Source organism: Pristiophorus japonicus, chromosome 4, assembly GCF_044704955.1.
Source record: "Pristiophorus japonicus isolate sPriJap1 chromosome 4, sPriJap1.hap1, whole genome shotgun sequence".
Taxonomy (NCBI): domain Eukaryota; kingdom Metazoa; phylum Chordata; class Chondrichthyes; family Pristiophoridae; genus Pristiophorus; species Pristiophorus japonicus.
The window spans coordinates 105,106,597-105,121,735 of NC_091980.1; the positions used below are offsets into that span (position 1 = coordinate 105,106,597).

Consider the following 15,139-nt stretch of genomic DNA (forward strand, 5'->3'; position numbering starts at 1 on the left):
TGAGAACTTCATGGATAGCACATTTCAGGAGGTGGTCATCCCGCAGCTTAAGAGTGTGCATGCAGAGAGGGAATGGCTGATCGCCAGACAGACAAGGAGGACCAGGCAGATAGTGCAGGAATCCCCTGAGTGCATCTCGTTCGCTAACCAGTTTTCAGTTCTGGATATTAGTGAGGGCAATGGTTCCTCTGGGGAGTGCAGCCAGAACCAAGTCCATGACACCATAGGTGGCTCAACTGCACGGGGGGGAGGAAGAAGAGTGGAAGAGCAATAGTGGTAGGGGATTCGATAGTTAGGGGAACAAACAGGTGCTTCTATGGCCGCAGACGTGACTCCAGGATGGTATGTTGCCTCCCTGGTACCAGGGTCAACGATGTCACTGAACGGCTGCAGAACATTCTGGGGTGGAGGGGAGGGTGAAGAGCCAGAGGGCATGGTCCATAGCGGCACCAATGACATAGGTAGAAAGAGGGATGAGGTCCTGCAGGCAGATTTTAGGGAGCTAGAAAATAAATTAAAAAGCAGGACCTTAAAGGTTGTAATTGCCAGATTACTCCCGGTGCCATGTGCTGGTGAGTATAGAAATTGGAGGATAGAGCAGATGAATGTGTGGCTGGAGAGATGGTGCAGGAGTGAGGAGAATGCAAAGAGACTTCAAGGGGATATAGACAGGTTAAGTGTATGGGCAAGAACATGGCAAATGGAATATAATTTTGTAGAAATGTGAAGTTATCCATTTTTGTAGGAAAAAATAGAAAAACAGAGTATTTTATAAATGGTGAGAGATTGGGAAGTGTTGATGTTCAGAGGGACATGGGTGTCCTTGTATACAAATTACTGAAAGATAACATACAGATATAGCAAGCAATTAAGAAAGCAAATGGCATGTTGGCCTTTATTACAAGAGGATTTGAGTATAAGAGTAAAGACGTCCTACTGAAATTATATAGGGCCCTAGTAGATCGCACCTGGAGTATTATGTACAGTTTTGGTGTCTTTACCTAAGGAAGGATATACTTGCCATTGAGTGAGTGCAACAAAGGTTTACCAGCCTGATTCCTGGGATGGGGGGATTGTCCTATGAGCAGAGATTGAGTAGACTAGGCCTATATTCTCTAGAGTTTAGAAGAATGAGAGGTGATTTCATTGAAACATACAAAATTCGTACAGGGCTTGACAGGGTAGATGCAGGGAGGATGTTTCCTCTTGGCTCGGGAGTCGAGAATCAAAGGTCACAGTCTCAGAATAAGGGGTCAGCCATTTAGGACTGAGACTAGGAGAAACTTCTTCACTCAGAAATTCTGGAATTCTCTACCCCAGAGAGCTGCGGAGGCTCAGATTATATTCAAGACAGTGATCGATAGATTTTTGGATATTAAGGGAATCAAGGGATATGGGGATAGTGCAGGAAAGTGGATTTGAGGTAGAAGATCAGCCATGATCTCATTGAATGGTGGAGCAGACTCGAGGGGCCGAATGGCCTACTCCTGCTCCTAATTCTTATGTTCTTATGTTAAAATAGAAAACAAGGGTGTTTGGCAGTGCTAAATGGTGTATACTTCAATGCAAGGAGTCGAAGGAATAAGGCAGATGAGATGAGGGCATAGATGGAGACGTGAGAGTATGATATTATAGCTATTACTGAGACATGGCTGAAAGAAGAACAAGAATGGCAGCTCAACATTCCTGGTTACAGGGTTTTCAGACAAGAAGGAGCAGGGATAAAAAAGGAGGGGGTGTCACAATATTGATTAAAGAAACAATTACAGCTATGAGGAGGGATGATATGTTAGAAGGATCATCAAATGTGGCAATATGAGTTGAACAGAAGAACAAAGAAGGGGCAATCACACTGCTGTGAGTGTGCTATAGACCCCCAAACAGCCAGAGGAAGATAAAAGAGCAAATATGTAGGCAAATTTCTGATAAGTACAAAAACAATAGTAGCAGATTTCAGCTACCCTACTATTAACTGGGATAGAATTAGGTGAAAGATATAGAGGAAGCAGAATTCTTAAAATGCATTCAGGAGAACTTTTTTAGCCAGTACGTAGCAAGTCCAACAAGAGAGGGGTCAGTTCTGGACTTAGTTTTATGGCATGAAGCTGGACAGGTGGAAGGGGTGTTAGTGGAAGAGCATTTTTATGGTAGTGATCATAATTCAGTTAGATTTAAGATAGTTATGGAAAAGGATAATAGAAGTTCTCAATTGAGGATAAGCTAATTTTACTAAGCTGAGATGTGATTTCGCCAAAGTGGACTGGAAATGGCTATTTGAAGGTAAATCAGTGTCAGAGCAGTGGGAGGCATTCAAGGAGAAGATAGTGAGCGGTCAGAGTGTTCTCTTAAAAAAAAAAGGATGGGACTAATAAATCCAGAGCCCCCTGTATGTCATGTGGCATACAGGGTACGATAAGGAAGAAAAGGGAGTTTATGACAGATACTGAGGGCTCAATACTGCAAAAACCCTAGAGGAGTATAGAAAGTGCAGGGGTGAAATTAAAAATGAAATTAGGAAAGCAAAGAGAGGGCTTGAAAAAATATTGGCAAGTAAAATCAAGGAAAACCCAAAGATGTTTTGTAAATAGATTAAGAGGAAGAGAATACGTAAAGAAAGAGCAGGGCCTATTAGGGACCATAAAAGTAACCTGCGTGTGGAGGCAGAAGACGTGGTATGGTTCTTAATGAATACTTTGCGTCTGTTTTCACAAAAGAGAGGGATGATGCAGACATTGCAATCAGGGAGGAGAAGTGTGAAATATTAAATGAAATAAATATAGGGAAAGAGAAAGTATTAATGGGTTTAGCATCTTTAAAAGTGGATAAATCTCTAGGCCCGGAAGAAATGTATCCCAGGCTGTTAAGAGGAACAAGAGAAGAAATAGCAGAGGCTCTGACCATCATTTTCCAATCCTCTCTGGCTACATGTGTGGTGCCGGAGGACTGGAGGACTGCCAAAGTTTCACTGCTGTTTAAAAAGGGAGAAAGAGAAGACCAAGTAATTACAGGTCAGTCAGCCTAACCTTGGTGGTGGGAAAATTATTGGAAAAAATTCTGAGAATCAGGATAAATCTTCATTTATAAAGACACCGATTAATCAAGGACAGTCAGCATGAATTTGTTAAGGGAAGGTCGTGTCTGACTAACTTGATTGAATTTTTTGAGGAGGTAACAAGGAGGATCGATGAGGGTCGTGCATTTGATGTAGTCTATATGGATTTTTTTGATAAGGTCCCACATGGCAGACTGGGCATGAAAGTAAAAGCCTATAGGATCCAAGGCAAAGCAGTAAGTTGGATCCAAAATTGGCTCAGTGGCAGGGAAGCAAAGGATAATGGTTGATAGGTGTTTTTGTGACTGGATGGCTGTTTCCAGTGGGGTTCCGTAGGACTCAGTACTATGTCCCTTGCTTTTTGTGGTATATACCAATAATTTGGACTTGAATGTAGGGGGTATGATTCAGAAGTTTGCAGATGATATAGAAATTAGCCGTGTGGTTGATAATAAAGAAGAAAGCAGTGGACTGGTCAGTTGGGCAGAGCAGTGGCAAATGGAATTCAATCTGGAGAAGTGTAAGGTATTGCATTTGGGGAAGGCTAACAAGGCAAGGGAATACACAATAAATGGTAGGACACTGAGAAATGTAGAGGAATAGAGGGAACTTGGTGTGCATGTCCACAGATCCCTGAAGGTAGCAGGACAGGTAGATAAGGTGGTTAAGAAAGCATATGGGATATTTTCTTTATTAACCGAGACGTAGAGATTAAGAGCAGGGAGGTTATTCTTCAACTGTATCAAACACTAGTTATGCCACAGCCTACTGCGAGCAGTTCTGGTCACCACGTTACAGGAAAGATGTGATTGCAGTAGAGAGGGTACAGAGGAGATTTACGAGGATGTTGCTTGGACTGGAGTGCACTAGTGAGAAATGATATTGGCTCAGAAGATCAAGTTGTAGAATCAGTTTGGGTGGAGATAAGAAATAATAAGGGAAATAGGTCAATGGTGGGAGTGGTCTATAGGCCCCCTAACCTTAGCTACACTGTAGGACCGAGTATAAATCAAGAAATAATGGGGGCTTGTAAGAAAGGTACAGCAATAATCATGGGTGATTTTAATCTTCATATAAATTGAACAAGACAAATTGGTGAAGGTAGCCTTGAGGACGAGTTCATAAAGTGTATTCATGATGGTTTCTTAGAACATTACATTGTGGAACCAACCAGGGAGCAGGCTATTTTAGATCTGGTAATGAGATAGGATTAATTAATGATCTCATAGTAAAGAATCTTCCATGGAAGAGTAATCATAGCCAGTTAAAATTTCAACTTCATTTTGAGGGTGAAAAACTTGGGTCTCAAACTAATGTCCTGAACTTAAATAAAGGTAATTACATAGGTATGAAGACAGAGTTGGCTAAAGTGGATTGGGAAAATAGATTAAAGTGTAAGACGGTAGATAAGCATTGGCAAACATTTATGGAGATATTTCATAACTCTCAGAAAAAATATATTCCAGTGAGAAAGGAAGGGGGCGATTTTCATCAAGGCCTCTGCCTGCCCAATTGCCGCCCAAAGTGCCGCCGATGACCACTGAGGTACCGGACGGCACTTTGGATGGGATATTCATGGACGAGGTCCCTTGAAGGTCAGCGGGTGGCAAATGGATGACGTTCGCCGCTAATCTTGGCAGCAGCGGGCGCGAGGTCTCATTCTCAGCGGCAGAGGCGCTTGCCGCCCAAGTGCCGTCGCGGATGGAATCGGGCCCATGGAGGGTCGAAGACCTGAAAAAAAACAGCAAAAAATGTTTAAAATCTGAAGACCTTCAGGGGACCCCATGCAGGTAAGTCACTGTTGAAAGAAAATATTAAAATGTTCACTTACCTTTTTTTCAGGTTCTTCATATTAACCGTCGGGGACAGACTAGCCTCCAGCCAGCAGTCCACCCCTGTTCTGCTGCTGAGTCCCGCCGACTCCTGCCCGCAGGAATCTGGCATCTCGGCAGTTGGGAACTCAGTTGCGCCACTCGGCCATCCGCTGACATCAGCGGGCGGTTCCTGGCGGCCCTTCCGACCCACTTGTTCCAGGCCACCCGAAAGTGGCACTGGGCAGATCTTCAGGAGGAATGTCGGCAGCAGTGGGCAGCAGTCGGCGGCAGCGGGCAGTGAATGATGAATTTCGGCCCCAAAGACTCTGAGAAGGATGATTTACAATCTATATTAATGACTTGGATGAAGGACTATTTACAATCTATATTAATGACTTGGATGAAGGGACCAAATTTGCTGATAATACCAAGATAGATGGGAAAGCATGTTCTGAGGAGGACACAAATAAACTACAGAGGGATACAGATAGGTTAAGTGAGTGTGCAAAAATTTGGCTGATCGAGTATAATGTGTGAAAATGTGAAGTTATCCACTTTGGTTGGAAAAAGAAAAAAGAAAATTATTATTTAAATGGGGAGATATTACAAAATGCTGCAGTACAGAGGAATCTGGGGGTCCTCGTACATGAAACACAATAAGTTAGCATGCAGGCACAGCAAGTAATTAGGAAGGCAAATGGAATGTTATTCTTTATTGCATGGGGGGGTGGAGTATAAAAGTAGGGAAGTCTTGCTACAGCTGTACAGTTTTGTACATGGTGAGACCACACTTGGAGCACTGCATACAATTTTGGTCTCCTTATTTAAGGAGGGATATCTTTGCATTGGAGGCAGTTCATAGAAACCTTCACTAGTTGATTCCTGAGATGAAGGGGTTGTCTTATGAAGAAAGGTTGAGCAGGTTGGGCCTATACTCATTGGAGTTTAGAAGAATGAGAGATGTTCTTATTGAAACATATAAGATTCTGAGGGAACTTGATGGGGTAGATGCAGAAATGCTGTTTCCCTTGTGGGTGAGCCTAGAAAATAGAGGGCATAGTTTCAGAATAAGGGGGCATTAATTTAAAGTAATTGGTAGAAAGATTAGAGGAGATTTGAGAATTTTTTTTTCATCCAGAGGCTCATAGTTGTCTGGAACTCACTGCCTGAAGGGGTGATAGAAGCAGAACCCCTCATTGCATTTAAAAAGTACATGGATTTGGACTTGAAGTGCCGTAACCTACAAGGCTACAGACTAAGCGCTGGAAAATGGGATTAGCTCTTTGTCGGCTGGCAAGGACACGATGGGCTGAATGTCCTTCTTCTGTGCTATAAATTTATATGATTCTGTGAATAGACTGAATGTTGGACGGTTCTTCTTTTCTCAGAGAATTGTGAGTTTTTAATACATTGTCGGCTGGTGTGGTAGGTGCTGACTCTCTGCACACTTTCAAGAGGGAGCTGGGCCAGTTCCTGATTTGGGCAGAGGCTGCATCATATAGAAGGTAAGTGTCTTTATAGGTAATACTTGGTCCACGTGATCTCCTGGAATGGTTTTGATCACCTGAGGTGGTTGGAGAGGAATTTTACATGGTATTTTTTCCATTGGCCCTCAGTTTTTTCGCATCTCCCAGGAGATTTCATGATTGCGGGGTTGGGGCGTGAGATGGGGAGATCAGAGGGAAGGGGTGTTTAACCATGATGGTTGTGCTATCGTGGTGTAGGGTGAGCTTGATGGACCTGCTGGTCTTTTTCTGCCGGTCATTTTCGTATATTCATGTTCATAATACAATGCCTTCTGGATGTAACACTATTCATCAAATCTGGCAAAGTTTACATAAAATCAATTTTATTGCAATTCCTTCCCATTTGCAAAGAGCAGAGCAGTCATAATATGTTCTTCTATAATGTACTTCCAGTTGTTTGATATATGCAATGTGCTAATACTGCAGTTACAAAGCACATCACACAATCTTTATGCAATATGGCTTGTGCAATGAAGAGAAGAATCTGACAAAAAAATGTAGGAACATAGGAACAATAGCAGGCCATTCAGCCCCTCGAGCCTGTTCTGCCATTCAATGAGATCATGGCTGATCTGTATCCTAACTCCATCCACCTGCCTTGGCTCCTTATGCTTTTATACCCTCATCTAGCAAAAATCTTATCGAACGCAGATTAAGAATTATTAATTATGCTAGCAACTATTGCTATTTGTGGGAGAGAGTTCCACACTTCAAACAAGCTTTTTGTGAAGAAGTGTTGCTAACTTCTCTCCTGAATGGCCTGGCTCTGGTTTAAAGGCTATGTCCCCTTGTCCTGAACTCCCCTACCAGCAGAAACAGTTTATCTCTATCTATCCTATCAATTCCTTTCAAAATCCTAAAAACCTCAATCAAATCACCTCTCAAACTTTATATTCTCGGGAATACGAACTTAATTTATGTAATCTCCTCATATTCTAACCCTTGGAACCTGGTAACATTCTGATGAATCTGTATTCCTTTCAAGTCAATATATCCTTTATTAGATACGGTGCCCAGAACTGTAAACAATACTCCAGATGTGGTCTATATTTAGCTGGAGTAAAACTTTCTCCCCTTTATATTCTAATCTTCTAGTTATAAAGACTAACATTTCATAGTGTTTTTGAATATTTTTGTACTATATTTTAGTGATCATAGTACATGGACCCCTAAATCTCTTTGGACCTCCACTGTTCCTAGCTTTTCCCATTTAAATATTGCTCAGATCTATTCTTTTTTGGTTCAAAACAGATGACCTCACACTTACCTATTTTGAAATATAGTGAATAGTTGAGGCCCCAACACAGATGCTTGTGGGACATCATTAGTCACTTCGTTCCACTTTGAGTACATAACCATTATTCCTACCCTCTGTCTTCTACCGTCTAACCAATCTCCTAACCAGGTCAATAAATTGCCTTCAATTCCATGAGTTTTAATGTTAGCTAACAGTTGGATGGAATTGCTGGAAATACTGGCAGTAGTGTTGCTACACATGACATCATTTTTAAACAACAAATCGAGCAAATGTAAAAATTACACTTATTGAAAAAGCCAGAGCCCAGTGTACAACATTGGGCATGTACCAAACCTTTTACATATGACCATATGAAAAAGGACAGGTGAGGACCAGCTGGTCCATTTAGCCTGTCTTATACAGGCATGGTGTAACTTCTATAGATCGTCAATTCCATTCCTCCCCCACGCTGCCACACACTGTCCTGAGAGAGGCAAAAAACTTTAGACCAATTTAGAGAAAAAGAACTGTGGGAAATCCTTCTCTGATCCCCAAAGGCAATCAGAGTTACAATTTGAACAGCCTGCTTTTGTCTGTAGGCGATACCTTATCCTACATAACTGCCACCAATACTACAGTGCAAACTTGTTTGAGATATTCTTTCCCTGTGTCCAATGCAAAGTCTGTCTCTACAATCCCTGTGAAAGAGAAAGTGATCTTGTGCAAGAAGTATCTTGGCACAGCATGCCACAGGGTGTACTTTTTATTGTTAATTTAAGCATTGGAAATAATACGTGTTCCTACACTACACTCCTGATCACCATGACTGATGGCAAATACCATCCTAACATGATAACAAGTCACTTACATTGAAAACTATGAATCAAGCTTTTTAAAAAAAAGATTAACAGAAACAAGATTAAAACCAGCTGATTTAAATTAATTATAACACTTCACTCTTTTAAAACAATAAAAGTCCTGAAGTTGCGGTAATCCTTGTAAGTTTGATCAAAAGTCTGTGAGGAAATGCTTTACATCAAACCACAGAGTACCTTTTAGCATGTATGGCAGCTCAAGTCAAATCAGCAAATACTAAAGCATGTAGACAATTAGTGCTGGTTACACATTTGTCTTTTCTTTGAAGTTCAAGCTGTGACAGACAAAAAAAAAAGGGTATCCTCACAATTCAACAAAACTGACAACTGAAGGAAGGTTCAAAAGCACAATGACTACTTGAGGAGATTCTTGATTCCATCTTTAATACCTTTAGAACAAAACAATGCTGTTTTCCATTGGAAGAATGGCCCAGATAACGCTTTTGCAATACTTGTCCCTCTGACATCACGTGGTAGCTACAGATATACGTTTATCCTCCCCTTCCATTTAAATGCCTAACTCAGATGATCTGACTTGACATAGCAAGTTAGAGACAATAGATGCCACATGGAATCCCCTTAGGAAAAAAAATTGCACTGAACTATTTAAAATACATAATATTGATATTCTTAAAGCCTGAAACCGGACAAGGCTCTGATCTATCACAAGGGGTATCTGGAAAATTGAACATATTATTTCAGTCCACATGGTGAAATTGCAACATGGGATCTTTCTGCTTTGAAACACTAAAACATAGTTTAACATCCAAAACCAGATTAACTTTTGGCTCTGAAAAGCTGTATGGCTGATCAATTAGTTTATAGTGTCTCCTAATAACCTTATTAAGTAAATATCAATGAATCTAATTTTTATTATTTGCTTGTTTTACACGTGTGAAAGTTTGATTTGCATCGACATTAGTGTTAATGACTTAATATCCATGTGGTACAAATACTCAACTTACTGATTATAATTAGTTGGAAACATGTAAGACAAAGCAATATGATGTATTTCATCAGTGCATTAGTAACACAGATGATGCACAACAAGGAAGTGGAGGAAGTGGCTATTTACCTAAAAATAAACCACTGAATGATGTGAGCCATAAACAAGCTCAAAGGTCGAGTGAGTTATGCTGTGCCAAGATACCTTATTTTTAGATAGATAACTTGAAAGTAGTAGTAGTCCATTATATTTGTAACACCTTTCAATATTATTACATACATTCTATATAAGGTTGTTTCCTTATTAGTATAAAATTGTGTTTATTCTTTGTATTTAATTTTGCAGAGGTGGAATGAATGGTTGGCAATATACACTTGAGGACATCCATGTGGCAGTCCCTTACAGTTCAGTGGAATTCTGAGGCTTCAATGGGTGTCTTCAAGGCTTGTTATTTCATCAGCAAACACATAAAAGGGATAGATCAGTGGTAAGGTTCTGTTTATTTCTAAACTTCAAATAACATCTGAAAAAGAATTTCCATATAAGTACATGTGAAATAGAATATACATGAGTTACATGGAGTAAACATCATAACTGCTCAATAAATACCTATTACACAGCTGAGGATACTAGGGATGGTGTTCCAGATGCTTTGGAAAGTGAAAAACTATGAATCAGGGATAGAAAACTAGAATTCAAATCAGTACATCTGAATTCTAAAAATCAGACATGGAAAAGAGAGAACAAGATGAATAGTAGGTTGCATGAGAAAAGTTCTTATAGCAACAAGAATGAGTAACAAGCTGGAGATAATACTTTGTAGGGACAATTAGAGGGAGAAAGAATGTGAGAAAAAAGGAGAATGTTCCAGCATAGGTGCAAAGATGGTTCATGTTAGAATAAACCACTCACGGTATAAATGTAGTGTTGTACATAGTCCAATGCCACAAATTGTTACATTAAAAAAAACAGTTCTTATCTGCAGTTTCAGCACCAGAAATTGTGATTTCAAGCAAAAAAGATCACAAATAGTTTCCATACTTTGGTATCCATTTCAGTTTTTGCTGAGTGATGCGTTACAAAGAAAGTACTGTGTCAATTGCAATGCAACAGTATTCCTGTTATTATTAAAACTAAAGGAAAAAGTGTTCCAACCGAAGAGTTTGACTGATACTTCAATCCTTCCCATCTTTTATGTGGTCTTGTAATATTTGAGATTACATTATTTTAACAACCCACGCAGAAAACATTCATAACAATGGAACAGAAACTTGACCTCGGCATATTTTTAAGAAACAAGTTCTGGCATTGAGATTGGTCACAAAGCTGCAAGGTTTTTACAGATAGATTATATGGAGTGAATAAAAGGAGCATTACCCACAAAGAAAAACAAATCACAGTCGAGAGGTTACAGACTTTCCTGACGAGAGTATGGAATAAACTATACTATTTAATGGTTATTTCTATCCATTCAACAAATAGTACCCAAAGGATCAATTCAAACACACATGACTACATTCAACAACCACTTTCCTTCAGATTTCTGCTTGTGGGCATCTAAAGGATCAATAATAACATTATATCATTGTGAAGTGACAAAGTACAAAACCTTGAGTCCATAATTATCCTGTCATACTTACTATTCAACTCTAAAAACAACAGCCAGCAAGTTATTATATAAGGAAAATGACTTCAGACATTAACTAAACTGAGGCAACTATACGTTTTTTGGGTGTTTTTTGTATTGTTCAACTGACAAGTTATACCCATTCCAATTAGAATAACAGCCACACTGGAAAGCTAGAAATATTTAGAAAAATAGAAACAAAATTGTCAAGAAGTAACAGGATTCTATTCAGATTCTACAAGTTATTGATCTTAAAATACCCTAATACAACTGTGTTAAACAATGTTATTTAAGTGTTCAGTTTTCATACTGTTTCAGTTCTGTTAACAATGCAACAAATAACCAATTATTTTATTTTCAGTTAAAGTTTTAAAATGCTTTTTGGCAAGCCCCTATTTTGTGTAAATTAACACGAATTTGTCTACTTCATAAAGGGTTTCGCAAATTATGAGGTGACATTTCTTTTGAAAAAGGAGGCCATATTTTTTTCTAGTGATACATATTACATATAAAAATAAAATAAAAAACACCAAAATGATTTTTTTTAATATCAGCCCCATTTCCAACTAAATTTATTTTTTATAAAAAGATACGGATGATATGGCGGTGCTGCCCAATGAATATCAATTAATGGCACTACAGAATAATATGGAACTGGCTTCCATCCTCAATCACATATCTTGAGTTCCCCAACTATAGCTACATCACTGTGGGTTGCACTAACTCGAGGCCAGTCATTCCCCACAGGTGAGGTGGGCTCTGGGAAATAAGGGAGGCTGCATTATTCCTGGGGAACTGCCATGCATTTTCTGAGGACAGTTTCAGAGCGGTGGTGGTAGATGCAAGGGATCCACTCTGCCAGCCATCCTGTTGCTAGCAGCTGGTCTGCAACTAGCAAGACCAGGTATTGGGGCGAAAATAGCACTCTTAATTGAATTTTTGTGAAACCAATGAACCTATGTACATGTTCACCGTTACATACATACTGCTGCAATACTAGAAAATGCAAAAGACTATTGTTTAATAGTTTCAATTTAATATCAGTTACGATAAAAGATACTGTACGATAAGTGAAACAGATTATCAGCTTTAAGTATATTCATGTTTCACTTGCTTATGTATTTATAATCCTATATTTATCTCTGCGATGCAGATTAATTTTGCTGATTTATCAACTTGCCCAGGTAAAACATGATAAAGATTGGGAACTGAAAGGAAATGTGCCAGAGAAACACAAACTTTTTCATGTTTCATGATCATGTAGTGGACGGTCTAGCTCGAACCGATATTATTCTGCTGCTGTGCTTCCACGAGTGCAGCACTGTGGACTTCTTATGTTATGCAGAACTGCTTGAAAAACATTGCTTTGTCTTCTCTTGTTTTCTTCTTTTCTCAAAGATCCTTTCAATGAACTGGATTTATCATTTTGGCACACTTCAGTATTTTGTTTGCCGTGCTCCTCTATTTGTTTTTCCAAATGTTTCTGGATAGCGAGTCCAAGCACTTCTGCATCCATGGATGCTCCATAGACTTCCCACGTCATACCTTTTTCATCCCACTGGACTTCACGCACTGGCTCTGGTTGGTCCTCTTCCATTGCCTCGACATAAACCTCTGGGAGGGTGGCCAGGGGAGTCTTCTCCAATGGAGTCATTGGGCCAGTGGCTACTGATTTACATTGCACAGTTATATCCACCTGCATCTCAACATCCTTCCTGGATGGTGCAGTAAAAGATGATGTGTTCACCAGACATGCAGTTGGCTTCTCAACTTCTTGATCTCTTAATCTGACGTCAGGGATTTTAAATACCGGGCAGTTATCTAAAGGAGCCATGGGGCTGGTGGCAATTGATCTACTCTGCACTGGGATAGCTACCTGGACCTCGGCATCTTGGCTTGTGGGGGCATATGCTGATATTTGAGAAATGCATACAATTCTCCCCATGTTTTTATTCTCTTTCTTGCTCTGCTGACGATTTTCAAGCATGTTCTTATCTGACTGAACGATCGATTCAGCATCTGTAGTTTTTGTTAGCTCTATCGGGTTAAGAGGCTGTTGAGGGGAAGTACAACGGGATGTTTCCATCCCCCTGGTCTCTTGGTCACATCCCGTCAAGGAAGCCTCAGCGTTGGGTTCTGAACTGTCAATATCCAACTGTATGGCATCTTTTATATTTAGGCCTGTCGCTGTGTTAGTGTCGTCAGTACCACTGGACTCTTCTTGTCCCCGTTCCTTGCTTAAATCCAACGCTTTCTCTGAGCTTTTACAGTACGTGCTCATTTCTGCGTTGGCACATTGAGGCACATTAACGCTGATCTCCACCAGATGGCTGTTTCTTAGATCGCTCAGGTTGTTAGCTGTACAAGTGCTGGAACAAAGACTCTGGCAGTTGGAATGAGTTGCAGGTTTTCCATCTTTCTCTTCTTGGTTATTACAGAAGGCAGCGACAACGCCAGCCTCTGGCAAACACGTACTCTCCATCTCAACTGGATCTGATACTGAAACCTGCAAACTAGTGAGATCTGTTATGGTCCCCATCTTGTTTCATGGTAACGTGGCGCTTTCACTAAACTGGCGGGGCTCTCGGCTCTTACAATGGGCTGTTTGTGTTTTGCTCAGATCCCCTGGAGATTTCCATCGGAAAACGGAAGCATTCAAGTCTGAAAGAGAGAAAAATCATGCACAAAATGAAAATGCAGATTTTTAAGAACAATTCTTTCAAAAAGTCAGTCGTCTTATCTAACGCAAGAATGAAACAAAAAAATCAATTGGCTTTTAATGTTTAAATTACTCTCGGCTGATCGCGGTATTGAGGTTGATTGTAAGGACAGTAATAACAGAAGCTTCTGCTGAGCATTGCTCCCTATGACTGGTATTACCTGCAGCCCTTGACCCTGCAATCAACAAGCCCCAAAAACAGGGCATTGCCCCGCCCGCTACTACTGAACAACATCTCCCGCTTCCCCTGCGCCTCCACAGCTGCCTGCATTTTAGATGCGAGTCGCAATCTCAATCTCGACCGTACTGTCAGCACACACGATGGACTTCCGTTGTCCTTTTCCCTACACCAAAACAAAACACACCAAACACTTGTTTGGCTAAACCTGTCTGCCGCTGTAACCCGGCGGGGCTGGAGAACCGGAGGAGAGGGGAATGGGGAACGAACTCACTCACCTCCCCACCTGAGGGCTCGCCTCTCGCACACGGAGCCGGCGCTTCCTTCTCCAACCCAGGGGGCACTGGCCACAAGCCTACAGTCGCCCTCCGGGAGGAATATGGCAGGGGTGAGGGAGGAGGCTGCCAGCGGGCTAGAGAAACGCACAGCACCGAGATCCTGCCGAAGATCGGGACTTGCCTGAAAGGACACGAATTTTGCCCGGCTTGTTGCTTCTCTGGGTTACTCCCGCTTTACATGCGGAAGAACTCTTTCAGTTACTGTGGAGGAGGCACCCGTCTCCCTGGAAACGTCCTCCCTTTTTTGTGTGTGTCTCCTTACTGACACCTGGCCCCTTTATCAGCATTTCACCGACACACTGGGCCGTGCCCCCCTCCCTCCCTCCCACCAGCCGCACCACACACAATCCGCGCTCACAACTCGGATCTTTTGCGAATAAAGACAAGAAGCGGTCTGAACAAATGCCGCTTGGGATGGCCATGCAGTGCCCTGGCAGAGCATGCGTGTAACAGCAATGTGTGGGAGAGTATCTCGCCAAGGAGGGCTGGAGACAACACCCCCTTTAACAACGTTCTCGGTTTGTTTTGACTGCAATGAATGATTGAGGGCAGTGCCAAGTTCCCCGACAATCCTTCAGATTTCCAAATGTATTGGCAAGGTTCACGCCAGCACGGTGCGGGGAAAGGGACGTTTCAAAGAAAATATGAATAATTAACTAAGTAACAAGCGATCTTTTCTGTCAGCCGGAGTTCTGTTATGTCTCCAGTCACAATCATTAGAAATGAAAGACTCTTAAAGATAAGATGTTAACGTTGGGCGGGGAGTCGCTGTTTATACAGGGGTGGGGGAGGTGTTTGGGGATCAGGATGTGCAATTCAGCTATTGC

At 41.2% G+C, this 15,139-nt stretch overlaps 1 protein-coding gene across 2 annotated transcripts; it reads right to left on the reverse strand.

Annotated features, from left to right (window-relative positions):
* Positions 1 to 9,931: 9,931 nt before the first annotated feature.
* Positions 9,932 to 14,592, reverse strand: LOC139262134 (G protein-regulated inducer of neurite outgrowth 3). Of its 2 annotated transcripts, none has more exons than XM_070877282.1 (2): positions 14,434 to 14,592; positions 9,932 to 13,738 (listed from the first exon to the last, which is right to left on the reverse strand). In XM_070877282.1, exon 2 carries the CDS (start codon positions 13,614 to 13,616, stop codon positions 12,366 to 12,368), a length of 1,251 nt encoding a protein of 416 aa, XP_070733383.1. In that variant the 5' UTR covers positions 13,617 to 13,738; positions 14,434 to 14,592; the 3' UTR covers positions 9,932 to 12,365. The 2 variants fall into 2 exon arrangements, with proteins under 2 accessions (XP_070733383.1, XP_070733384.1); XM_070877283.1 differs by having other exon boundaries at positions 14,253 to 14,592.
* Positions 14,593 to 15,139: the final 547 nt, after the last annotated feature.